Here is a 27,765-nt window from a genome sequence, read left to right as displayed (position 1 = left end):
ATGCAAAGGAACAGGAAATGAGGAAGGGGGCAAACACTTTTTCACACCACTGTATTATTGTGCAGCATGAAAGTACCTCTTGAAACATGCAACACATTGAAATGTGTGACTTCTCTCAAGGGAGGCATAACTTTGCTTCCTGGTAAGGCAGGTTGAGAAACACTACAATATATAAACTTCCACATAAGAACATTTGGAAATAATGCAAAATGTTACGATGACAATTGATTATAATGTGAATGTTATGGAAGTGTTCACACTTTATTCTTAATATGTATTTTATTGTTGCTGAACGTTATAACAATAAAAACTTTTACCATTTGATTGAGGCTTAACTTTATATTTGTAAAATGACTAAACCACATATCAGATAGAATGTGTCTAATCTGCCTCCTGCATCTTGTAATACAGGGGTGTTTACTATTAAAATAATGATAGCCCTCTTCTAATGTCAGGTGGATGTTTGTTAGTATATGATTTCATCAGATCAGGATTTATAAAAACATGGCTTGATTTTGCTTCTGCATTAAGAAACAGCCAGGAATGTCGCCTGCTTTCCCCTGCAAGCCAAAATATACCACATGCCATAATGCCTATACTAATGAAGGTTTACAATACTATTATTATGCTGTTTAAACATTGTTTAAATACTTAGACCTGGATATTGTCAGAAATGCTAAAAACTGTAATCTTTCACTGACTTATATATGGTATGCTCATTACAAATCTCTGGGTTTCAGTGTGATTATCTGAGTGCTGATAAAGGAGGTGTAGATTGCTGCTAAAAGTCTTAATGACATTGTTATAAATAAGGCTTAATTGACATTCTGGACTGTGTGCTGGTGTGGAGGGGGCTCAAAGAAAGAATATAATTTTAAAAATCTATCACAAACAGAACAAAGTGTTCCAAGTCAGATTTTAAAGCATAATATGAGGCAGAGACAATATAAAAGCATACAGTTTATTACAATCAGTAAAATGGAATCGTAATAAACACATTACCCCAGCAAGGGAGGCATATATTGCAAAGTAAAGTACCCAACACTGGAATGGAACTAGGGCTCCCCTAGTGCTCATATAGATTTATGTTTACATTTCTTGATGCTGATGCCCAGATATTACTCCAAATCCAGACTGTCAGTCCGTTTCGCAAGACAACTTGGATCACATATGTGTTATGGCTGGGCTCAGCCCTTCCTTCTCTAAACTGGCCACTCAGCTGTTGGCTAATTGCGAGCTCCTAGCTCTCCATAGTCACTCACTTGTTGATGATATCATGCTCGACAGTCCTGCCTACATAAGCCGTCCAGCCCAGATGATCTCTGCCTTCGCCTTGGTCAACATCACAGAGGCTATCTCCTGCATTCCTGTTAAAGACTTTCTTGGCTGAAATTCCTTCTGGCTCCATAGCCTGCTTGCTGTTCCACTACACTGATCTCTGGCTTCCTGACTTTCTGGTTTGTCTGACTATCCACCTCAGTTACCGAACTTTGGCTATGTTTTGACTACGTTTTTTCTATTTACTTTTATTATTAAACAAGTGTGATTTAACTGTACTTCTGTCTCGGTCAGATTCATGGTTTCTGACAACATTGCACTCAATATAATAGAAAAGAGGAGTGGAGATATGGAGGAAACAGTATCATTATATGCAGATGATCTTCTTCTTTTTCTGACTAATACCAGTTCATCTTTACCGGCAGGAATTAAATATATTAAGGAGTTTGGTAGGTTTTCCAGGTTAGGCTTAAATTGGGAGAAGTCTGTGTTGATGCCCCTAGATCTTCCCCGGGACCCACTACCATCCTCACTTTCCCAGCTCAGGGTTGTGTCTTCTATAAAATACTTGGGGATAATTATCTCTGGTTCCCCTCAGTCGTATATATTGTATATAACATACTTCCACTACTCGCTAGATTCCAAGACCAAAGCAAAATCTGGAATAAACTCCCTCTGTCCTTAAAAGGCCATATTAGTCTAATTAAGATGATATGGATGCCTTAGCTTTTGTATCTTTTATATAATGCTCCGAATAATAGTATATTTAAGCGTTTAATATGGCGGAATAAAACCTTTCGTATCAAATTGGAGACTCTTCAACATCCCAAAAATGTGGGTAGACTGGCAGTTCCTAACCCAAGGATGTATTTCTTTGCATCATAAATGCAGCATTTTGCTGGATGGGAGCTTGAACAGTTACCCTTTCCTGCTCGACGATTATTTTCTTATGCATTTATGGGTCGGTCACCACTCCATGTTTTTGACTGGGTAATATGGTTGTTTCATGTGCGGATATGCCCACCTGTAAGCTAATGTTTAAAATATGGGATACAGTCAAAAAAATTATGGGCATTTCATACCCCACTAGCTATGCCCCCGATATGGGATAATGATAGACTCCCCCAACTTTCAGTTCCTAGAGGCTTTCAGAGGTGGGAAAAATCAAGAATAACAACTTCAGCTCAACTGTACGAGAACGGTTTACTTAAGTCCTTTGAAGATTTAAGGGGAGAATTCTCTTTCCAATCAAATTGGTTTTATCAATTTCTCCAATTGAGGCATGCTTTGCATGCCCAGTTTTCGCCTGCTGAGATACTCTTTCCCCCTACCCCTGTTGTTTACAAGATTGTACAAGCAAGGTTAACAAAAGGTCTTACTTCTGTTACATATATAGGGTGTTGTTAGATAGGTTTCTGTTGAACTTTCCCATACTCTCCAGGGCCAGATGGGAACAGGATCTTGGTCCCATCTCGGAAGAGGTCCGGGAGGATGTTCTCAAGTCTCTACCTCATGTATCCCTTTATCCATCACTCAGACTGACCCAGCTCTTTATCCTTCATAGGGTTTATCGAACTCCTAAATTTTTGCATACCATTGGCCTGAGATCTGTGCTAGGTGTGGTAACACAGGTACATTGATACATCTTCTCTGGCGGTGTCCCAAACTCCAGGGATACTGGGCAGAGGTGACTCATACCTTAAATGAGCTACTGGATATAAATATCTCCACGATGATATCTCTACTTATACTTTTTCTATAGTAGGCAACACTATTAGACGTGCACTCTTTGTCACCTGCAGATTGCCCTTAAGTGGACCTCTCCCCCAACTGTATCTGACTGGATTTCAGATCTTAATAGGATTATGACATTTGAAAAACATGCATATTTTTTAAGGAACGCCATGAATAAGTTTGATGCTATCTGGTTAAAGTGGCTTGCGTCTATGTCTCTGGCATTGGTATAGATAAATCTGTATTATGTATACTGCAATATCAAATATTGGGCTGTAGGCAACCATCGCAAGATACCTATGGGTAAATATAGGTGGGGTTTTTTTGGTTTTTCTTTTTTTTCCAGGGAAAGCTGTATTCTGTGGCCACCTTCAGTGTTTCTAAGTATTAAAGGTTTTTACTTTTTTTCTTCTGGGTACTGCTTAGGTACAAATAACCTTTCCCTATAACATAACAAATTATCACTCTTTGTGTCCAATCTACTTTTAAAGCTCAACTCCAGTCATTTTTTTCACGTGGAAAGGTTAGATCCCATCAACATTTTATTTGATGTTTTGTCATTTATATTACTCCTCAAGTTCTGTATATTTGACAGGATTTAGACAGACCAGGAAGTGAGGGAAAATGTCACCACTTCCTATTGATTTGATTGGTGCCAGAACAGGAAATGAAGGAAACTCCTCCTCACCCATAGACAGTAATAAAACCCATTTTCTTCTATAGTCAGAAAATTTAGAAATCCTGTCGAGATTTTATTCATGTCTGTATCCCTGTGTCCCTATTTCCTTCTACTTCATGTGAAGGTGACCTATATTATCATTTATTTGTAGGTCAACGTAAGACAGAGGAACAGCTGGGCACAGCAAACACAGAAATGCGATTGCTGCAGGACAACCTGCGTCAGGTAGAGCTGGAACGTCAAACTGCTATTGAACGTGCTTCAAAATTGGAGCATAGTCTACGTATGTGTGATGATGAGAAGAGGGATTTACAGGTATGTAGCATGGCACTAGAACATGAGCATTGCTTCACTTCAGTTTTCTTTGAAGATACCTCTTCTAATATATCTCTATAAATGCACCCCCGAACAAGGATTTTGTATTACTATCTCTTCTTCAGTTAGCCAGTAAGGGTATTGTTACTTTGGCTGCCAAATATTACGCAAGCCTAACACAATAAGCCTGTTCTTATCTCCCAAATCTTGCCCAGGCTAGTTATGGAAGGTCAGAATGACCAAATTAAAGCTGAATTCTAGGCAGATACAAATAAAACAAATCAACACGACTCAGTAATCAATAACGCATCAAAAAAATAAATACATTGAAAAGCAATTTAAGTACCTGAATTTGAATTTGACCTATTATTAGCCCCGGTATTTCCTGTGCAGCAGAGCTCTGAGAGGAAGAAGCAGCACACAAACCTTATCAGTTCATGTGCTGAATAGGAACATTCTGAAAGGAAATTAAAGCAGAGTGACAGAGAGCTCACCACTGTACTGTTTTGCTTTTGAGTACAGTATAAAGTCACAGGCTGGGAAGGGTCAAGGATGACTTGGGATCAGAGAATGTCAGTTGAATGATGCTGGCCATCAGGACTTGAGGACATCAAGTGACAGTAAATTAATACTGCAAAAAAATTAAATAAATCCCTGGATTGAAGGTGAATATTGCATTACATTATTTTAATATCCTCACTATTGTAGGAACGACTTTGTCGAGCTCGCAGTTGTGAAAGCCGACAGGAGCTGGAATGTAAGAGCCTTAGAGAAATACTGGAGGCTGCAGAGAACCGCAGTACAGACCTGGAACTCAGGCGCCGCTCTCTGGAAGGGGAACTGGAGAGGACACGGCTCTGCCTAGCAGAAAGAGAAGCAGAAGTTCTGGCTTTACAGGACCAAGCACAAGACTTACAGGAACATTTGAAGGAGAGTGAAGACAGAGAGGCTGGCCTACTGAGAGAGGGGCAAAAGCTGAGCCTGGCCTTGTCTAGGGCACAAGATGGAGAAAGGCAGCTGCAGGAGAAATCGCAGGGGCTGACACAGGCTCTTGGTGAAGCAGCAACTGGCAGGGGTAACCTGCAGGAAGATGTGAACAAATTACAAGGAGCTCTGACAGCAGCTGAGCAAGACAGACGGGTCCTGCAGGTAACGTCTCCACCACCTCCACAAAATTCCCTTTTCAGGAGTATAGTTTAAGAAACTAAGGCTAGCCATACACAACTAGATTTCTTCATCCACAATAAACAGCATTGCTAAAGGAATTTCCCTGCCAGCCATTGTATTCTGACAGCTTCTGCTTCAACAACTGTCAGAATACAGGATGCAGGATACAGTAACTGTTCAACCGAGCCCAGCAACTTCATTTTCAAATGTAAAATTCATGAGGTGGTTGGTGTTGACAAGTGGATCTAACTGACGCCAGTTCTTTTAGAATTTGATAAAATTCAAGTTGTGTGTAGCTAGCATAAGTTCAGTACTGATAGCAACTAGTCAGAATCCATTGCAATTATGACTGCAGTAAAAGTGAATTCTTATTGGTTGCTGTAGGTTAATATGATTTCAGAGCCATGTGATAAAAGTTGAATGACCTGTTTAAAGGGAAAGTATAGTCTTTACAATGTTTTTACATAAAATTGTGATGAAAAAAAAAATCTAAATTATTTAAATAATCTTATCAATATGTGTTAATTAAATAATAAAAAAAAAACTGTCTCTATATAAAATTTGTAATGACACACAGTATGTGCATGTGGGCAGCTTTACAGTACACAATGGTTCATGGCTTTGCTGCTCTTTTAAAAATGCAAGTGTATGAGTTGATAATCTGCAAATCTCTACAGTATATTTAAATCCAATAAAATAGAAAAATACGTTTTTGAAAATCATACAACAATTAATCTAATAATAATTCAAAATTATGTTCTCACTGACAGTAATAAAAGATGGATCGTTCTGCTTCTATTCTAAATATTTTGCTACTGCAGGCTTATACCTATATGACTGTTTTGCAAATGTCGACATTTAGAGATAAATAAAATACATTATATCCCACAATGATTAATTCAGCTTCTAATTACTGGCTGTTTTGTCATTCTTTCTCAGGAGCGCCTAGATTCTGTCCGGCAAGCACTAAGTGACAGCAAGAGACAGAACATGCGTCTCTCGCAGACAGTGCAGGAGCAGCAGCAGCAGCTGGGAGACATACAGCTGGCATGCAGAGAGTTTCAGGCAAGAGCAGAAGATATGCAGCAGGTGAGACAAGATCATGAAGGGCAGGAGAACATTTAAAATAGAATTTCTGAAAACTGATAAGAAAACAAATCGGAATTCCGAGTATTTTTTTGTGCAGGTTTTCTCTTCAGTCTTCATGGGACGAACATGTTCCCTTCCCTGCCCATGTTTGACTTACAGCTTGCTTCATGGCTATATTTTCAGATCTTACCAAAACTTTTTGTATGACATACCACAATTCAGATCCCTCAGGTGTTATTACACTCCATTTAATTCATCCCACCATTTCTTCCTGTCTTAAGTCTGGTGCACACCACTAGTTTCATTTTAGTTAAACAAAGAATGAAAAACTGACAGCTCAGGTCGATCCAATGTTAGCACAATCCAATATTACTACAGCGATCTCCCTTGCTGAGCTATTGTGTTCTGACAGGGGGATGGCCCCCCTCGCCGTAACACTCTGGTCAACGCTTTCAGCCATTGGCTTAGAGCGCTGAGCGGGAGCCGGTTGGCAGACCTTTTTCGGTCACGTCCCTTCGACAGAAGCCAGCCCAGCTGCCATACACACGGACCGAATGTCAGCCAGTTTCTATTTCTTTCCCTTTCACAATGTCCGCTCCTGCAGATCAGGCAACCAGGTCAGCGCTGGAAGCACATGACCTCCCTCTGCCATCTTACTCCTCTGCCTTTGTGATGCATGCTAGCAGGGAACACTGGGTCTCCTCTAATGCGTGGCACCGCCCCCTCGCTTCTAGACAGGCTGGCATTTGTGATACTGATAGGCAGGCCCCTCCTCTGGCGTGCTGCTGTAACCCCTTGTTAGACGAACTGAAGTTTGCAAGCATGCTGAAATGAGCAGAACTTGTCCAGGCATGTCACTCAGCACCGACTGTGCCTGAGCAGCTAAGAGCAGATGACTGCTGACTTTTTTGGTGGTTGCCGGTAGCAACAATAAAGTTTGTAGCCCATGCTTCACTGAGAGGAACATTTCTAGCACAATCCCACCCACAGACTGACCCAGATCACCCCAGGCAACAGTAGACACTTCCAGGCACATTTTAATGTTTAAAGCAGGAGTTTGGAGCAAAAGATCAGGATGTCCAGCATTAGGAGATCACTAGACATATTTGTAATCCTTGGGTGGAACAAAGTGCAGTTCCCCAAATCGTTCAACTTCGGTTGCTAGGGACAACAGCTGGTGGGTTACCTGTGAACAGGCATCCGGATGAGCCCTCAAATGTAGCGGTACCCCCGTAGGAGCTGCTGAATGTTGTGGTTCATCTGTCACCCTGCTCAGCCAGGCACACACTTCTCACTTGCTCAGAGACATGAAAGCAGTCCTTGCACTTGTTTTTTATTTTTATTGAGGGAGATTAAACTTGGATGGGAATGGGAACTTATGAGATGCCCGGGTAATGAACAGTCAATGTTGGGACTACTATATACATTCCAGTATATACACTCTCCTCTTCTCCTCCTGCACCTTTCTGAGAATCACTCTTCCTGCACATTGTTCCTCTCTTGCACTCTCCAGAGTAGCTAGCACTGTAGGCCTGACATTGGCTCAGCCAGGCCCAAAGCAAAAGGCCCTTTACAGGCAGAGACAGCGGGCCCCTATGTTGTAGCAAAATCTAGAAAGTTCCAGTGCTAGCTGTCCCTGTGGCTACTGCTCCAAGTACCACCTCTTCAGGCAACGCCAGCCCTCCTGGCTGCCTCGCTCCACTGCCTGTGACAGCAACATCCTCCAGACCCATCCCAGACTGCTGCGTCTCGGTCCTCTCAGGCATGCCTCCCAGTCCCCCTGATGGTGGGCTCACTCACCATCCCTCCTGGCTGCCTCTGTGGAACGCGTGGAGACTTGCCCAGCAGTGTTCTTCCACTGTCCTCTCTTGCTCCTCCTGTGCCTCCTGGCCAGGACACCTCTGTGGATTGTAAGAGGGTCCCATCCACACCCCATCCCAGACCCAAGGTCACCCCCCCCAGACTGTGGAGCTCCCTCAAAGGCACCCACAGCCTAACACTCCATCTCCTTCTTCCACCCGATACAACTCCTCCCCAGCTGGGCTGACCCTGGGTATTTAAGTAGGCCTGCCCCTGTGAGTCACCCAGCACTGCTCTAGGTCACTCCCAACCCAGATCACAAAAACACGCCCAGGCTTGGCTGCTAGCCAAGCCTGGAAATGTACATACAAAAATCTAAACTATTCCTTCTAGCACCCTACATGCGTAAAGCGGATACCTAAAGACATTAAAGAGCACTTATCCTTTCAAATTAAATAGATGTAAACATCATTCTGCCTCTTATCATTGTAATTTTAGCTTTTGCAATAATATTGTAATGTGGTTGGTATAAAAAGTAATGGGGTCCATGGAAACGGGTATCTGTGCCAGCATGATCACTAGATACAGCCGCGTGCACTTTTTTTAACACTGCATTCCCAGGTGTATAATGTGTATTGAAGTAGAAGTGTTCTGTCCCCTAAAGGCACTCTTGAAGCAACAGCAGAGGGAGAAGGAGCAGGGAGTCATGATTCTTGAGCTGCAGGATAGGGTAAAGATTCTGCAAGGTGACAAGACACAGTCTGCAATTGACAAACAGGATATACAGCACTCTGCAGTAATTTTGGAGAAAGGCAACAATAATCTGAGAAATGCATTGGAAAAGGTCAGTGTATAAACAGAACATTTTTTAGCATGTCTTACCTGCCGATAACACAAAACTGTAAAATATATCATAAACTCTAGCAATGTGTATAACAGTAACCTGGTGTTTGAAGGAAAAGTACAACCAAAGCTCGTTATGGATCGATCACAGGAGTGCAGTTCGTTTTGCACTCCTGTGACTTGTTTTTAGCAGAGAGCGGGCTGAAGTCCGCTCTCTGCTGACATCACAGAGTCGGTCCAGGTTCGGGTGTCATCATGACCATAGAGTCAGGATCTGCCCAGAACCCTGAATTGGCACTCGGTTCAGCCTCTCAGCGAGCTGCTAAGAGGCTGAGCCGGCCTCTTTCCCCCCTCCACAGCCCAGCACGCCAATGAGTGCGGGGGGGGGGGGGGCAGAGCAGTGAGCCGTTGACTGACAGCAGCTGTCTGCTCAAGGAGCTGTGAGAGCCTAGCGATCAGCGGTGTAAGATCGCTCAGTTCTCAGTGCTAGAGGTGGCGGGGGACATCCACCTAGGTAATTATGGTTCTAAAAAATTAAACATATATATATCTTTTTTAACACAGGTGGCATGAATTTCTTCCCACAATATTGAATCACACTGCATTGTGTGTGATTGTGACAGTATATTTTAAGTTTTTAGGAGTGGATATTCATTTTCTATGTACATTTATATAAACACAGGAAAAATGAAAAAAAATCCAATTAATAAATTAGTACTGTCAACAGAACCACAGCCAGAAATATCCACTTTGGCGTACAAGCTGGAAGAAGAGCTGACATTTTAAACATGAATTTATAGAACTCCTTGTTACCAAATGTTTTCACACTCAAAGTGTCCCTGTACTTAAAGTAAAAGAGTGAAATTATTTATATATATCCTATTAGAATATAACAAGAGCTTTCTAAATGTGTTTCTTTACTTCTGATACCAATATGCTTTAAAAGGCACTCACGTATAATATAATGTTTGACTTTGAGCAAAGTCAAAAGTTAAACCTTGCCCCACTCACTCCCAATCTGCCTATATGGACACCCAGATCTTTTGTCTCTTTCCTAACAGTAATTTTTTTTATCAGTAAAACATTTGTTTTATGATGCTTCCAGGAGCCAAAGATGGAACAATAGGCATGCAAACAAAGAACAGAAAAAATCTAGATCTACAGATAGAATTTTTTGACAAACTTCATTTAAACATTTGTCTTAAAATCCTGAATTTCAAATTATTGGACTATTAACTAATGCTCCAGAAAAGGGCTTATTTCTCATTTATATGAGATGTTAATGACTAAGATACAAAAACATACTCTAATCCCTTATAGAAAGAGCTAGAGGGAAGATTTGGACCCCTTAACGAGAGACCTGTGAGAGCAGGCACTGATTTCATTTCCCCAAGTGTCCTTGTCACCAACTCAGAGGCTCACTCAACTGTTTATTCTTCATGGAGTTTTTTATACCCCTGCTAAACTGTATAGGTGGAGGTGTAAAAGGATACGGATGTAGGCCCTAGATGTGCCAGGGGCCCGGCAGATTTTATCCATGTGATATGGTGCCCTCTACCCCTCCAACAACTGTGGATTGGAAAAAACAAGTAAACATTGTTATCTCCCAAGAAAAGCTCATATCCCAGCATAGGAATTGTACCCGAAATTTTGATAGATTATTGAACCCCTGGCTGGCAGTGCCTGGTTTCACCCCGTTCCACCTGATTTCAGACAAGCTACTGTCCCTTTGAGTTTAGAGGCACTAAATGCTTTTAAAGTTTAGATTTTACTTCTTTAAAGAGGTCCCATTGTAACACAAGCCATATGTAATCGATCAGTACTCTGGTCTATTTGTGCAAGTTTGGTTAGGTTTAGATTATTAGCTACAGATGCATGTTCATACAGTGTACCTTCCTTACTTGGAACATATAAGTAAATCGATAGTTATAATTTTATGTTATTGTTGTGTTCTCTACCTTGCTACCAAACAAGCTAATGTTTGCCGATTATGGGTATCCGTATGCTTACGAAAATTGCTTATAGCTGTATGTCTGACTACCTTCTTAGTTCGTAGTCTGTAACGTGCTGCTTATGCGGCTGTGTATTTCAAACTTTAAAAATTAATTAAAAAAAGATCTAATTAAAAAAAAAGAAATCCTGAATTTTTTCCAACCCCTATGTTATGATGTTTTGTGCCTTTTAGTCAAACACACTTTTGTTTGAAAGATCGTCTACTTTTTTCTTTCATATGTATACTTATATCCATCATATTCTGAGATCAAACCTCGCTTTCCTTCACATCCCCTTTTCACTGTACTGTTTGAGCTTCTACCATAGTAATAGGGACAGACTGTTCTTTTTTTTCCATAAGAAAGTTTTATTGAGAATCTTTTAAATCATACAAAACAAATCAAGGCATCCACCAAGACACAACAACCTTTAGTCCATTGGAAAGGGTCCATTAAGCCTGGACCTTAAAGGACCAGAAAATATTGCTATGGCAGAAAAAGCTGTATACATGGTGAGAGTAACTAAAAAAAAACAAAATAATGGCAAAATGTAAATAATATAACAATAATATGTGTACCCCCAAGACCAAAGGGGGGGGGGAGGTTAGAAGGCCCCGGTACAATGCATACATCCAGATCGATTAATGTTCTTCAAAAGGCCATACCTATAATTATAATACGGCAGTATATAAGATAATTTTTTTTTTTGAAAAATATGACAAAATAACATATTTATGGTTAGGAAAAATAAATATTGTAAAGATGGAAATACTACCAATAATGTTGTATATCTTTCAAACGGTACCTGTAATGTACCTGTAATACCATCAAAAAAACTTATGAGGGACCTGAGAAAGGTGGTGGAAAGCTTTATATGGTCCCATAAAACTCCTAGAATAAGTAGAGAAACATTAATTAGATTAAAAAAAAAATGGAGGATTAGCATTACCTGATTTCTCTAAATATCTGCAAGCAGCATCACTGATCAGAATAATAGATTGGGTGCATAATGCGCATAATGCGCATAATAAACAATGGGTTAATCTAGAGGAAGATATGGTAGGGATAAAAATAAAATATTTACCATGGATAAAACCTAATTTAAGACGAAAAGGAATTACCTATCTTTGTAAAAACCACATTAAAAACTTGGGATACTATACTAAAAAAAAAGGAAACCTATCTTCTATGATAGGACCTATGACCCCATTATTTTCTAATCCTGAATTTGAGCCAGCATTAAAAGTTACAAAATACTTAAAATGGAATATATTGGAGCATGAACGGGTAATACAAATTTTGGTCGATGGGAAAATGCTAATGTTCCAGGACTTGGGACAGGAATTTAAAAACAAATGGCTACAATATTTCCAGTTAAGAACATTTATCGATCCAATTGAGACAGCAATTAATAGACAAACAACTAAATTCAAACAAATAGCAATAGATAAAGATAAATCGATTAAAAAATTATCTAAGATATATAACTTACTACTCCCCTCTGGAGACATTAAGAAAATAACAGGAGTGAAAAAATGGGAGGAAGAAACAGGGAATACATTAATGGAGAAAGGATGGGAAGAAATATTTGGGAGAATACATAAATTGTCAATAGCAACTAAATATCAAGAAAAGAATTATAAGATCGTAATAAGATGGTATAGGAGTCCAGTGGTAATGAATACGATAAATAAAGGGAACTCCGAAAAGTGTTGGAGATGTAAGGTAGAAAGTGGGACTCTTGAACATATATGGTATAGCTGTTGTAAGATAAGAGCATTCTGGAATAAGATAATGGAAATATATCAGAAAGTGATAGGAACAGAGGTAAATCCAGATATAAATATTGTATTATTCTCCCTTACACCAAAATATTAAAACAAAGGGAGATAGAGCTACTGCACTATATGACTACAGCAGCAAAGGTAGTAATAGCATGCAAATGGAAAAAAACAAATAGTCCAACAGTAACGGATTGGGTGTGTGAAATGAACGAAATATATTATATGGAAAAACAGATAAGAGAAGAAGGTTATATAAAAAATCAAATATCAAACTTATGGAAAAAATGGGAGGAGTTTTGGACCTCAGGAAGACTGAAGCAATATTTGTAAGAGAAGGGGAGGAGATGGGGAGGGAGGGGTTTTTTTTTTCTTCCTTATAGGAATGAGTGATTGAATGTGGAATTGTGGATAAATGTTAATATGATATAAGATTTATTATTGGATAAATGTTAATGTAATGTATGTTTTAAAATATAAATAAAAATAAATTTAAAACAAAAGGCCATACCAAGCACTTATTCAGGGTGAACCACTGTTTGCATGTCGAGATCCACAACAAGAGATTCCAGGCCTGAAACTGTTCTACTTTTAATGAAATGAATAAACATCAAAGCTAAGATAATGGAGCAGTTTCTGTTAAGATTTTACATTAGTTCCTCTGTTATAGTTCTGAAGATAAAAAATGTATAATGCCACATACACACGACTGGACTTAAGTCCGACAGACTTTCGACGGAGTTCTGACAGAGTTCTGACAGAGTTCTGACGGACTTTCCGAATGAACGGACTTGGCCACACACAATCACACCAAAGTCCGACGGATTCGAATGTGATGACGTACGACTGGACTAGAATAAGGAAGTTCATAGCCAGTAGCCAATAGCTGGCCTCGCATCGGTTTTTGTCCGTCAGACTAGCACACACACGAGCGGATTTCTCGGTAGGAACTGGGTCCGGCGGAGTTCTGGCAGAAAAATTTGAAACATGTTCCATTTCTAAAGTCTGTCAGACTTTTGCAAATCAAAAGTCCGCTGCAGCCCACACACGATCGAATAGTCTGCCGGAATCATTCCGTCAGACTTTTGATGTTGAAAAGTCTGTTCGTGTGTACGCAGCATTAGTATTGCTACGGTATGTGCCTTTTCTAGATTCCTAATATTTATGTGACATTTGTCACATATTTTACAGCTAAATTTAATGTTTTGTGACTTATACAGGTAAAACGCGAGCAGCTGCGTTTGGAGGAGGAAGTACAACGCCTCAGCATAGAGAAGGAGCAAATCAACCAGTTGGTGATTTCCCTGAAAAAAGATCTGGCAGAATCCCAAAGACAGAATCAGTACCTAGAGGTAAAGTCCTGCATTTTTAATTCACCAGCAGAGTTGGGTGCGGACTAAAATTGACCCTACATGTGTTTTATTTTAATTTGCATTTCATTATACATGGTAGGGGATATTGCATACCTTTCATATGCCATAAACAATGAGATGGTGGTACCTGTGGGACATGAACAATTGTAGCACGTGACCAGATGTCTTAATATTCACCCTTTTCTGTTTCAATAATTTTATTGGAGTATTTTCACAAAAGAGAATACAAAACTTACGACAAAGAATGTAGATCTCCCACCATGGAAAATACTTACAGAATGGGTAATAGTCCATATATTTTTAAACATGAAAGAGCATAGAAAAGGCGTTCTTCCAAAATGAGAAACTTCACAGTCGGTATAGAATGCACTGTCAGTATGGGGTAACCCCAAGACTTGTTCAACACTCTTAAGTGATACATTAACAAGGCACATCTCAGGCCTACTGTGCACTAGAGGACAGATCAACTACATATTGTGCTTCCAAGCTTAAAGTCAGCTCATTGACCACAATGGCTTGATAATATGCCTGGTATAAACTGTATACGTTTATAGAAGGGGCAGCTTTTTTTGGAAAAAACTAGTATTTGTTTTGTGGGTATCTCACTTTTAAAGTTGCAGCTGTACATATAGTATAAGTTTCACATATTTTTTATTAGGTATGTTTTGTTTCATTAATCACATTTAAGAATAGCGCTGTATTTTTTGGGTTACGACCTATACCTATACCTTCATCACACAGAAACAGGTCGTGACCCTGAGGTAGCAGTAGCTTCTCTAAATTTAGAGGGAATAGGTGAGAAGACCTAATGCCACGTACACACGACCGGACTTTTTGACAGCAAAGGTCCGACGGAACGAGTCCGTCGGACAATTCGATCTTGTGTGGGCTCCATCGGACCTTTGCTTGCCAAAAATCTGGCGGACTTTAGAAATAGAACATGTTTTCCATTTTTCCACCGGAACTCCGTCGGACCCAGTTTCTACCGAGAAATCCACTCGTGTGTATGCTAGTCCGACGGACAAAAACCGACGCAAGGGCAGCTATTGGCTACTGGCTATAAACTTCCTTATTCTAGTCCGGTCGTACGTCATCACGTTCAAATCCGTCGGACTTTGGTGTGATTGTGTGTGGCCAAGTCTGTTCATTCGGAAAGTCCGTCAGAACTCCGCCAAAAGTCCGTCGGTCCTAGTCCCTTGAAAAGTCCGGTCGTGTATACACAGCATTAGAGATCTAATAGCAAAGACTCAGAAGGTAAAAAGGGAAGAAAAAAAAGGGGGGGGGTGTTGAGAAGAAAATATTCATCCTGTTCTGCTCATATCACTCATACCTAACTCTTGAGCAGTGGGGAGATCACCCAACACTTCCTGAATAGTGAATATCTTTGTTGAGAGATTAATAGACAAATCCCAGAATATATAGCTGGCTTAAGGCCTCATGCATTCTGGATGTTATAAAAATGCCAGTAGCGTTAGCTGTAGAATGAGTTTTGCAGTGTTTTTGCAGTAGCGTTTTTCAGCATTTTTCTGCGTTTTTTAGCAAAATTATACTCCCATAAAAGCTTATGGCTCAAAAGCACAGGTAAGCTCAGAATAGCCATGTTTTTTATCGGAGTTAGAGTGTTTTTACAGCTGAAAAAACTCCTCTTAAAACCCATTAGTTCTGGGTGTTTTTTTCCAGCCAGAGAACACCCCTGCCAAAAAACGCTGATAACAGCTTACGTGTGCATGGACACATAGGATAAAATGCTGGAGAGTTTACTGGCTGTAGAAAAGAACACCTGAAGCCAAAAACAGCAGCTGTAAAAACATTCAGTGTGCATGAGATTTAATAGTGATTATTCTCTTCACCAACATTATGATATATTCTGTCCCGGTAAAATAGTAGTAATTCCATTGTCTACAAACAGGCCCAGATGACAGATCTGGAACGAGCTCATTCTCAGAGACTGATGGAAGTGAGCGTGAGACATCGGCAGGAGCTGGACGCTGAGAGCGAGAGGCTTCGCATTGCTCAGCAACAGGCAGAGATCACACTGGAGAACAGAGAGAGAGCACACAGGCAAAGGATCAGAGGCCTGGAGGAACAGGTAAACCAGTGGGGTTGTTTCCTACAGAGAAAGAAAAAACATATAGATGGAACCCCCTGTTACTAAATTTGTTCCATTCTAACGGGTAGATGACAAGCAGATGTCTTATGTGCTGCAATGGATCTACTGGGTTAGAATATTTCAGGCAACAGTTTCTGTTGTTCAATAAAAAATAACTTAAAGTAGAACTATAGGCAAATATGTAAGGGAGGTTTATAACCCCGGTCCGTTTTTGTTTTTTTTTCCATTTGGTTCCCATTGGGGAAATTTCCCTTCACTCCCTGTCCCATAGCTAAAACCGGAGGTGAGAGGAAATCCCTGCAAATTAAGGGAATCCCTTTGGAGCCCTCCAGGTGACCAGAACTAGTGTTTCCATTGGAAGATTTCCGCTGTATTACTTTTCTAGGGAAAACCCCAAATTTGGTATTTTCTTTTACTTTCAATGATAATGGTAAGCAGGACAAATAGAGAGGTTGATTCTCCCTAAAAGGGGTACAGAGCGCATTAAAAATCTAATAAATGTTCTAATCCATCTATACTCTATCCAAAACTTAAATAAAAAAAGTTTTGCCTTCAGTTATACTTTAACCACTTAAGCCCCGTCCATTTTGCAGCTAAAGGACCAGGCCCCTTTTTGCGATTCGGCATTGCGTCGCTTTAACTGACAATTGCATGGTCTTGTGACGTGGCTCCCAAACAAAATTGATGTACTTTTTTCCCTCACAAATTTGGTTGTATTTGATCACCTCTGCGGTTTTTATTTTTTGCGCTATAAACAAAAATAGAATGACAATTTTGAAAAAAATTCAAGATTTTTTACTTTTTTCTATAATAAATATCCCCAAAAAAATATTTAAAAAAATGATTTTCCTCAGTTCAGGCTGATATGTATTCTTCTACATATTTTTGGTAAAACAAATCGCAATAAGCGTTTATTGATTTGTTTGCGCAAAAGTTATAGCGTCAAAAAAATAGGGGATAGTTTTATGGCATTTTTATTAATAATTTTTTTTTACTAGTAATGGCGGTGATCATCGATTTTCATTGTAACTGCGACATTATGGCAGACATATCGGACAATTTTGACACATTTTTGGGACCATTGGCATTAATATAGCGATCGGTGCGATTAAAAATGCATTGATTACTGTAAAAATGTCACTGGCAGTGAAGGGGTTAACACTAGGGGGCAGTGTAGGGGTTAAGTGTGACCTAATTTGTGTTTCTTACTGTAGGGGGGCGTGGCTTGGCGTGTGACATCACTGATCGCCGTTCCCTATGACAGGGAACAGACGATCAGTGACAAGCTCACTAGGAAGCACGGGGAGAGGTTTGTTTACACTTACCTCTCCCCTTTCTTCAGCTCTGTGACCTGATCGCGGGACCCCGGCGGCGATCAGGTCCGCAGGTCCCGTGGCCACACTATAGAGCTCAGGACTGGGTCGCGAGTGCGCCGATGGCACCCTTAATACTTTGTTGAAGCATCTTTTGATTTTATTACTCAGTCTTTTTTGGGAATGAGTCTATCAGCATGGCACATCTTGACCTGGCAATATTTTCCCACTTTTCTTTGCAAAAACACTCCAAATATGTCAGATTGCGAGGGGCATCTCCTGTGCACAGCCCTCTTCAGATCACCCCACAGATTTTCAATCAGATTCAGGTCTGGGCTCTGGCTGGGCCATTCCAAAACTTAAATCTACTTCTGGAGAAGCCATTGCTTTGTTGATTTGGATGTATGCTTTGGGTTGTTGTCATGCTGAAAGATGAAGTTCCTCTTCATGTTCATGTTCAGCTTTCTAGCAGAAACCTGAAGGTTTTGTGCCAATATTGACTGGTATTTGGAACTGTTCAGAATTCCCTCTACAGGTATATCTTATGAGTGTGTGATAATCTGGTGAATCCTGAAATGTAAGACAGGGTAAGCATAGATTAAAGAACCTGCCCTTGTAATCACAAGAGAATAGTGTTCTAGAAAAGAATACATTCAGGTACATTCACTTGCCCAGATGTGCCCTCATGAACCCAAAATTAAGGTATCATGAGAGCTGCAGTAGATTTACAGCAAGTGTAGCCAAAAGGTTTAAGGAGAAGTGTGAGTTTTTCCATAGGAATTTATGTAGTGTGCCAGTTTAAAGTGCTGAATTGTGACTGGTGAATCATTGCAGCAAATATAACAGCGATTGTTCAAGAAAGCATTTTTCAACAGGAAAACAAAAACAAGTCTAGATGTCAATTTTTTTTTTTTAAAGAGGTGAAATTGGCAGAAAATAATGACATTCAACATGCTTTATTAATCAGCCAAATGCATTGTCAGCAAAAGTAAGGTAAATTGTGAGAGAAGCTGCCAAATCAAGCCATAAAGTATGGGTCATGAGGTCTTTCAGTCTCATAATTTATTTAACCAGATATTTCCATTCAGATAGTAAGAGAGTTGGCACCGGTCTCTAGTACTTTATGATAATGCAATGGGCAACAGTTACCACGTATGTAAAAAAACATTCATTTGGGTGGGGAAACTGTAATCATGTTTGCAGTTCTGGTCCTGGTTTTTCAGTGTTTCCCAAACTTGTCCTCATGTCCTTGAATGATAATTCCTGACTTCATGATCATGAGTTCATGATCATAGACTATGCCCATGTAAATTTCATTGTATACGAAATATAAACTGTTGGTGAGACTTGAAGATAGTTTTGTGAAGCCCAATTTCAATTTATCATAGTTGTTTATTTTTACAGGACTATGCCAGTGCTCTCTATTCCTTTTGTCATTTAATTCTGATTTCCCATGTTAGCAAGCAATGAACCATTGACCAAAGAGTTGTAAATTCAAGATCTCCACATGACATGTTTTATGTCTGGATGTTTATGTTAATTTATGTTTTTATGCTCTTCTAAGGAATTTATTAGTGTGTCCGCTTTACACGGATATGTGTTCTCTTATGTTGGCCAATTACATTACATTTTTTTCATCATCTTTCACTGGGAAAACCAACATTCATCAACCATGGTGCACATTTTTTACAGGTTTTGAGTGACCTACCAATTAATGTTATGGTGGAACTATATTAAATTTATTGCAGCACCATTGCATTTTTGATCTGTTTACACCCAATTTTACATGTTTGGTTGCTTGAAACTAGGAAATTCTTAAATTACGAGTGACAGATTGCTGTAGACTGTTATATTGCACTTACTAATTTTTCAGTAAAAGGTGAAAAGATACAAGTATGGCCAGCATATCAGTCTAGTTGTGTTGATTTGCCCTTTAAAATTCCAATTCTTGATATTTCTGAGAAATGCAAGGAATAACATAAACAGCTGTACAGTAATTTTGACATTATAAATCGTAATACTGCAGTAATCATTTATAGGTACTGTTTTTCCTTTTAATTTGGTAGGTGAGCACTCTACAGGAACAGGCAGAACAGGAGTTGAAACGTAGACAACAAGCCTTACGTTCCGCCCATTAGCCTGGCAGAGAAGAATATATACCTGAAGTACTGAAGCTGAATACAGAAACTACCTGTAGCTAGATGAGTTTTGACAATCTTGTATAAAGAGGAAAGTCAAGAAATCTAAATGTATTTTTTATGTTTATATAGACATAAGAAAATGGCTATTAAAGGAAACCTGTACTGAGGGAAATATTGACTTGCCATTGTTGACCGTTCCTTTTGAAAATTCAATTTTTTATGCACTCACACCAATCCAGTGGCTTCAGTGCTTTTTCAATCTCTGACTTGGAACAAATGCATTTCAGAAGTTCTGAATTCATTGTGACTTTGCTTGCTGCATTCTTGTTCTATGTCAGTGACTCATAAAGTATTGGAGCCAAAAACAGCCAAGGAGCTAGCATTTTCTGAAGGAAGTAATCACTGGCAGCTTTTATATATTTCAGAGTACGTATATCTTTCATTCAAACATTGCATTTAGTGACTGTAACCCTTGTATTTGTATCAGCTACAATTTTATGAATGTGAATTATTTTCTATCCTATTATAAAACATTTTTTTACTGTGACTGGAGTAATAAATAGATAAGGTGGGTTTTTCCTTGCGTGGTGGGTTAGGCATCACATGAAAGAAAGTATAATTTATAGCCAGAGTATTATCTTCTTTGATTCCCCCCCCACCCCCCTTCAGTTTGTTGGAGTTTCTATGAACCTTTGACTCTGAAAAACTGCTGCATATATTTGTATGATAAACACAGCACATTTTTAGATCTACCATACATTACAACCACAATACCATTCAATTTTTATACTCATTATTATTATTATTATTATTATTAATATACAGGATTTATATAGCGCCAACAGTTTACGCATCACTTTACAATATAAAGGGGGACAGTACAATTACAATACAGAAGGAATAGGAGGGTCCTGCTTATGGAGCTTGAAACCTAAAGGGAGGAGGAGGTGGTACAAAAGGGAATTAAATTATCTAGAAATGATATGATTTGAGAACATAACCTCTGTCCTATTATCAAAGTTCCTATAAGTTCCTATAAATCCAAAATAGTGGGGTGTATCTAGGGGATACATAACTACAATTCTGTCCTCAGAGAGGCAGAATCCTCAGATGTCATGGACCTGGCTATCTTGAGGCCTGCCTTCATTCTGTCATATCGTATACGATAGATGTCCTGGCATTCAAACTGACTAATGATATGGTATCATGATAATTAATTAAAGTTGTGCCTTCACTATAAATAACACTAACCCAGGTTCTCTACCTTTTCTGACATATACTACACTGAAACCCACCAATCCAACTGCTTAATTGCTTTCGTAGGACAATCGTGGCCTCCTGCTCATTTTCATTCTCTCTGGTCTGAAATCTTTTTCACCACAGGCTGTACCAAATTAAGCCATCACAGGCTGGCTAGCATGGGGCCTTCTTTTGTGTCTACATTGTTAGAATACGGCCCCATACAAGTCTAAGGGGACTCACTGCACAAAAATCCCCCCACAACCATGCAGAAATATTCATTTACTATATACATTTAGGAAAGGGAATTCTGATTTGGTTGTGTTATTGGACTATGTACTCAGTGCTTTGTTTTTGTGTGCTTATTGAAATAGCCATATGTACCTTCTGAAACCACTAGATACATTGATTTCATGTCAGCTTATTAAAATGTTCAACAGTTTTAGCCCACATTTACATAAAACTACACAAAAAATATTTTGAAGTGTGAAATGCAACCAAAATTGGCTTTCTATATGTTTGGCATCATGTCTCATTGTATATACATTTGGGGTGAGAGGGCATGCATCAGACGATCTATATATATTTTTGTAACCATGTAAATATATGAATTGTAAATTTAACAGACCCTTTGGGGTCTTTGTTTGTACTATTGTTTTCTTTTTTTCTTTCTCTTTCTTTCTTTTTTCCTTCTTTTTTTTTCTTTGAATTTATTAAAATTATTGTTTATTCTTTTAGCGACATTGTATAGCGGTCCTACAAAAGCTCCAGAAAAAGCCATGATGGCGAAACATGTAGAGACAACCAACTTTTGTATTGTGACCGCATAATCATTCATGTTCTGGTTTTAAAACTTTATTGATTTTTTAATCATGTATGTTTAAATAAAACTATAAAATTAGTATTATCAATTTGATTAGATTTTTTGGTACCTCAAAACTCCCAATCTTGTTTCTTGGTATTTTCTCATTATATATATTTTTTGGGAATCTGTTGCAAAGTTGCTTACCTGCTGATCCTGCCAGTAGCAGCACTTCCTGCTGCAGGCTGACAACAGTAACAGCCTCACAATTAGTGGCAGCAGTGTCAGCCTGATGTGTGCGATCCTTCAGTTGGCCAATAGGCTGCTTATCAAGTCTATCAGATATGCAGCCCAATGGCCAATTAAAGGAGCTCACAGGGTGTGCTGACATTGCTGCTTCTTATTGAAAGGCAGTGGCTAGGCATTGTCAGCCTGCAACAGGAAATGCTGTTACTGGCAGGATCTTTATGTAAGAAACTTTGCAACAGATTCACAAAGAATAATTTGTTTAAGAAAACTGCATAAATTGAGACACGGTGCCAGACATACTGAAAAATAGATTAAGAGTTTGCATACACTTTCATTTCAAATGTTTAAAAATTATAATAACTACATAGTGGCAAGGGGGGGCTGTTCTAACACATCATCCTATTAAGCCTGCTGATGAATATATGTCAGGGATAATTATAGAAAAAACATTACTTAAAATGATGTCACCTGAGTAGTAATACTCTTCAACATAGTGTGCGAATTAGGCCCCTTTCACACAGGCGGACTGACCTGGGCCACCTGTCAGTTTTTCAGGTAGACCTAATAAGACCATCTATGAAGCAGCCGATGTCTGCGGGCATGTGTCCATTTACACCCACCAACATCTGATCCGATCCTATCTGCTAAAAACAGATGGATCAGGTGACAGATGGATGTAAATGGACAGGCGGTTTGTTTACATCGGACTGCCCATAGAGGAAAGTGGGCTATGTCCATGTCTACTCTACATAAGCGGAGTGGAATGGGACCTGCCATTCGCGCCAGTTTTGTGTGCTTTTATAATGGCATAGTAATGTTTTTTCGTTCCCCCAATGTGTTCTGTAAAATACAAGCTCTTCATTTCCGGTCATAAAATGGTCAATCAATAGGGACCTTTGCAGCTTGACCTGTAATTATATCATACACTATGCACGTCAGACAATGTTTTATTAACAGAGTTGTTTTTATATCATTTCATTTATATCATGTTTTTGTATCTGCAAGCATTTTGGTATTAATAAACACCTTTTTTCATACAAGACTGTCTTGTGGCTTCTAAACAAATATCTGATGTGTAACTGGCGGCTGAGAAGGGAAAGGTGCACCAAAACAAAAGAATTTGTATTGAATTGTAACTGCTTTTGCTGTATACAGTGGTGTGAAAAAGTGTTTGCCCCCCTCCTCATTTCCTGTTCCTTTGCATGTTTGTCACACTTAAGTGTTTCGGAACATCAAACCAATTTAAACAATAGTCAAGGACAACACAAGTAAACACAAAATGCAATTTGTAAATGAAGGTGTTTATTATTAAAGGTGAAAAAAAATCCAAACCATCATGGCCCTGTGTGAAAAAGTGATTGCCCCCCTTGTTAAAACATACTATAACTGTGGTTGTCCACACCTGAGTTCAATTTCTCTAGCCACACCCAGGCCTGATTATTGCCACACCTGTTCACAATCAAGGCATCACTTAAATAGGAGCTGCTTGACACAGTAAGGTCCACCAGAAGATCCTTAAAAGCTACACATCATGCCGAGACCCAAAGAAATTCAGGAACAATTGAGAAAGAAAGTAATTGAGATCTATCAGTCTGGAAAGGGTTATAAAGCCATTTTCAAAGCTTTGGGAATCCAGCGAACCACAGTGAGAGCCATTATCCACAAATGGCGAAGACATGGAACAGTGGTGAACCTTCCCAGGAGTGGCCGGCCGCCCAAAATTACCCCAAGAGCGCAGCGACGACTCATCCAAGAGGTCACAAAAGACCCCACAACAACGTCCAAGGAACTGCAGGCCTCACTTGCCTCAGTTAAGGTCAGCGTTCATGCCTCCACCATCAGGAAAAGACTGGGCAAAAATGGCCTGCATGGCAGAGTTCCAAGGAGAAAACCACTGCTGAGCAAAAAGAACATCAAAGCTCGTCTCAATTTCTCCACAACACATCTTGATGATCCCCAAGACTTTTGGGACAAAATTCTGTGGACCGATGAGACAAAAGTGGAACTCTTTGGAAGGTGTGTGTCCAAGTATATCTGGCATAGAAGGAACACTGCATTTCATAAAAAGAACATTATACCAACAGTAAAATATGGTGGTGGTAGTGTGATGGTCTGGGGCTGTTTTGCTGCTTCAGGACCTGGAAGACTTGCCGTGATAAAAGGAACTATGAATTCTGCTGTCTACCAAGATATCCTGAAGATGAATGTCCGACCATCTGTTCGTGTACTCAAGCTGAAACGAACTTGGGTTCTGCAGCAGGACAATGATCCTAAACACACCAGCAAGTCCACCACCGAATGGCTGAAGAAAAAGAAAATGAAGACTTTGGAGTGGCCTAGCCAAAGTCCTGACCTGAATCCTATTGAGATGTTGTGGTATGACCTTAAAAAGGCCGTTCATGCTCGAAAACCCTCTAATGTAACTGAATTAGGACAATTCTGCAAAGATGAGTGGGCCAAAATTCCTCCAGGACGCTGTAAAAGCCTCATTGCACATTATCGCAAACGCTTGGTTGCAGTTGTTGCTGCTAAGGGTGGCCCAACCAGTTATTAGGTTTAGGGGGCAATCACTTTTTCACACAGGGCCATGATGGTTTGGATTTTTTTTCACCTTTAATAATAAACACCTTCATTTACAAATTGCATTTTGTGTTTACTTGTGTTGTCCTTGACTATTGTTTAAATTGGTTTGATGTTCCCGAAACACTTAAGTGTGACAAACATGCAAAGGAACAGGAAATGAGTAAGGGGGCAAACACTTTTTCACACCACTGTATAGAGTTTCACTGTTTCTACACATATGTTGTTATTGCAGTCATATATTAAAACAAAGTGTTATATTGAGGTACCTTCAAAATTAGATATTTTGAGCTGTTCCTGTGAATTTTGGTGTGTACATGCAAGTCGTATATCTATTATCGCCCACATTTGTGTAAATGCTACATAGCACTATTCACAGCAGTTCCTGACCTCCAATCTAACATCCCTACCACACTCATATACTCATACCGGGGCCAAATTTGGTCGGAAGCCTGCTAAAGCCACTAAAATGTTTCTTGGTAGGAAACCCACACAAACACAAGGAGAATATACAAACACAGTGCAAATAGTGTACTCATTGGGATTCAGATTTATGAGCTAGGGCAACAAGAAAGAGAAAAACATTCTTCTACATTTAGAATATTGAAAAGTACTTTGTGATTCAATGGAGACCAAATGGTCTTTTCAATATTTATGGCCTCGTATCACACAGGGCGATAACATGCGTGCCCTCTCCAGTAGTTAAAGTGATACTAAACCCACACTGTTTAATTTACATTGTCCCTTCTATTTCTGTATGTGGTGGCACTGTAATTATTTTAATTTAAAAAAAAGTAGGTACTTTTTTCCTAATCAATATATATATAGCTGTCGCATGACCCAACGCTTTTCCAGCCTGTCTGCATGGAAACTTAAGCAGAAGGACATTCTAGTTCTCTGCTGCTGGTCAAATGTCAAAATAAAAAAAATAACCTTTGGACTACAGAGTAAAAATAAATAAGTAATATTTACAAACTGTTTTAAATTGTCACACAAATATATATTTGAAATCAAATCTTTATTATTTTGTGGAAATAACATGGTGTGGGTGGATTTCTGCCAGTCACAGGCTGTGTCACGCCTCTCCAGCCTGTGTCTAAGGCCCCTTTCACACTGAGGCGCTTTGCAGGCACTAGAGCGCTAAAAATAGCGCCTGCAAAGCGCCTTCAAACAGCCGCTGCTGTATCACCAGCGAACCCAGTGCCCCAGTGTGAAAGTAGCCTTGGACCCCTTTCACACTGGGGTGTTTTTCAGGCGCTTTAGCTTTTAAAAAAGCGCCTGTAAAGCGCTTGAAAGAAGCCGCAACTGCAATCCCAATGTAAAAGCTCGAGTGCTTTCACACTGAGGTGCTGCACTGGCAGGGCGTCAAAAAAAATTCCTGCAAGCAGCTTCTTTGCAGTGCTTTTGGAACGGTGAATACAACGCTCCTAAAGCTCCCCTTCCCATTTAAATCAATAGGAAGCACCTATAAAACGCCTGAAAAGTGATATTGGTAGCAGCGTTTTGTGGGCGCTTTTAACTCTTTATTTGGCCACTAGCAGAGGTTAAAAGCGCCCCAATAATGCTGAAAAAACGCTGGTAAAGTGCTGCTAGTTTAAGCGGCGCTTTACAAGCGTTTTTTGGGCGCTGACATTGTGAAAGGGATTTTAAAGCACTTGGGCTTTCACATTGGGACTGCAGATGAGGCTTCTTTCAAGTGTTTTACAGGCACTTTTTTTAACGCTAAAGTGCCTGAAAAAAGCCTGAAAAATGCCCCAGTGTGAAAGGAGTCTTAGAATAACAGGGAGGTGAAGCGCCCATCAATCAAGACATAACATCTTGCTCCCCCCCCACCCTATTGTGTTTAACTGGTTAGTTGGCATGGAGGAGGAGGGAGGGCGTGAGCTGTCATTTACCACTGTGTATATACCCACATGGGCTGCACAAATGTGATAGGGAGGAAATGTTCAGTATAGAAACTCATTGAAAACTGAGCATGTGCCAAGTTGCCACCACAGCTTCAAAATCCTTAGCTGAATTGGGGACATGAACAGAAGGGGGAGATAGAGAGCAGCAGGACCAACCAGGATTTTTGCAGAATACAGAAAACAAATCTCATAGTGATTGAGTGAGTATGAACAGCATGTAATATGCCATTTATTGATACTGTCGTTTTTTTTATGATGTTGGTTTAGTTAAAATTTAAAACTGAACTCTAAATAGATACTGTATAGTCAAATAATGCAGCTATGTAACCATTAAGAGATCATTTAGGCACCTCAAAGCAGCTCAAGGGGACCTGATCTATAGATGAACTACCTCCAAGTTTATCCAGATCCGGCTGCTAAAACCTTCCCGTGGATGCGGCAGATCAAAAAAAAAAAAAAAAAGTAAAAAAATAAAAGGAGTCTGGCTATATTCTGGAGGATTCTGCTAACCTCGAGGTGATACCAGCATCTGCGCCTGCGTTACTTGGAGAGAAAGAAAAGCGCGCTTTCCTGCCATTATACGAGAGAGCTGTTTATCATTTAAGTGCTTTTAAGCGCAAAGAAATTATATGCTTATAGGGAGAAGCTTAAAATTTCTCTGACAATACCAAATATAACGACATGAAATAAGGAATCAGAACAAACAACCTATAACTTCCCTGTAAGTAAATCTGTGCTCTAAGCTTATGTATACAGCTCGGCTGCAAGATATAACTGGACATTATTTTAAAATGTTAGCAACTGTGTAATTATAGGATCTGTAGTTTAATAAAAACTTGATGTTATCCCATCTCAAGAAAGAAACCTTTGTAAACATTTATTGCCTCATGTTTTACAACTCCATCATACAGTAGTTTGCAAACTTGTGGTAATATATGTAAAGAAACAGCTAAAAGGTACAAGCTAACAATATAGCAATTAGTGCCATTCTGACACTCTGCCATTGACAGCAGGAATTCCGGCCTTTCAAAATTGTCCAGCATATGTACTTGTGGTGTAAATGACGCTCATAAATTTGAATGTAAATAACAAAACTCAGGATTGATTCAACAGAAAAAATAAAAGGGCTCTCTCTTTCTGCAGTGAATAGTTATGGCATGTGAAGATGATTTAAGGAATAGCACTACTGTGTAAACACTGATCCTGCTGCTTTACAAAGTTCACACATACACGGAACTATCAACTTGATGAGAGCTGTCAGAGACACACTGAATAAGTCACTCTACTCACCTTCCAGAATCATACACTACACCATTCTCGTCATCCAAAATTCTTAGTGCAGTACATTTTCATATTTTAGCACACCATCATTTA

At 39.5% G+C, this 27,765-nt stretch overlaps 1 protein-coding gene across 2 annotated transcripts in view; it reads left to right on the top strand.

Moving 5' to 3' along the window:
• The window catches only part of LOC143988700 (uncharacterized), a 191,498-nt gene extending 168,554 nt beyond the window's left edge, over positions 1 to 22,944 (top strand). For both annotated transcript variants that reach the window (XM_077488460.1, XM_077488461.1), the window contains exons 30-36: positions 3,843 to 4,006; positions 4,715 to 5,155; positions 6,113 to 6,262; positions 8,727 to 8,906; positions 13,898 to 14,029; positions 15,960 to 16,139; positions 19,540 to 22,944. In XM_077488460.1, coding sequence (XP_077344586.1) covers positions 3,843 to 4,006; positions 4,715 to 5,155; positions 6,113 to 6,262; positions 8,727 to 8,906; positions 13,898 to 14,029; positions 15,960 to 16,139; positions 19,540 to 19,611 — 1,319 coding nt within the window. In that variant the 3' untranslated portion in view covers positions 19,612 to 22,944. The remainder of the gene's footprint in view (positions 1 to 3,842; positions 4,007 to 4,714; positions 5,156 to 6,112; positions 6,263 to 8,726; positions 8,907 to 13,897; positions 14,030 to 15,959; positions 16,140 to 19,539) is intronic.
• Positions 22,945 to 27,765: the final 4,821 nt, after the last annotated feature.

This window comes from Lithobates pipiens, unplaced genomic scaffold (genome assembly GCF_037356315.1).
Source record: "Lithobates pipiens isolate NorthernLeopardFrog02 unplaced genomic scaffold, aLitPip1_a1.2 Scaffold_18, whole genome shotgun sequence".
In the NCBI taxonomy this organism is placed as follows: domain Eukaryota; kingdom Metazoa; phylum Chordata; class Amphibia; order Anura; family Ranidae; genus Lithobates; species Lithobates pipiens.
The sequence above is the reverse complement of the archived record's forward strand: the minus strand, read 5'-3'. Positions and strand labels throughout refer to the sequence as shown.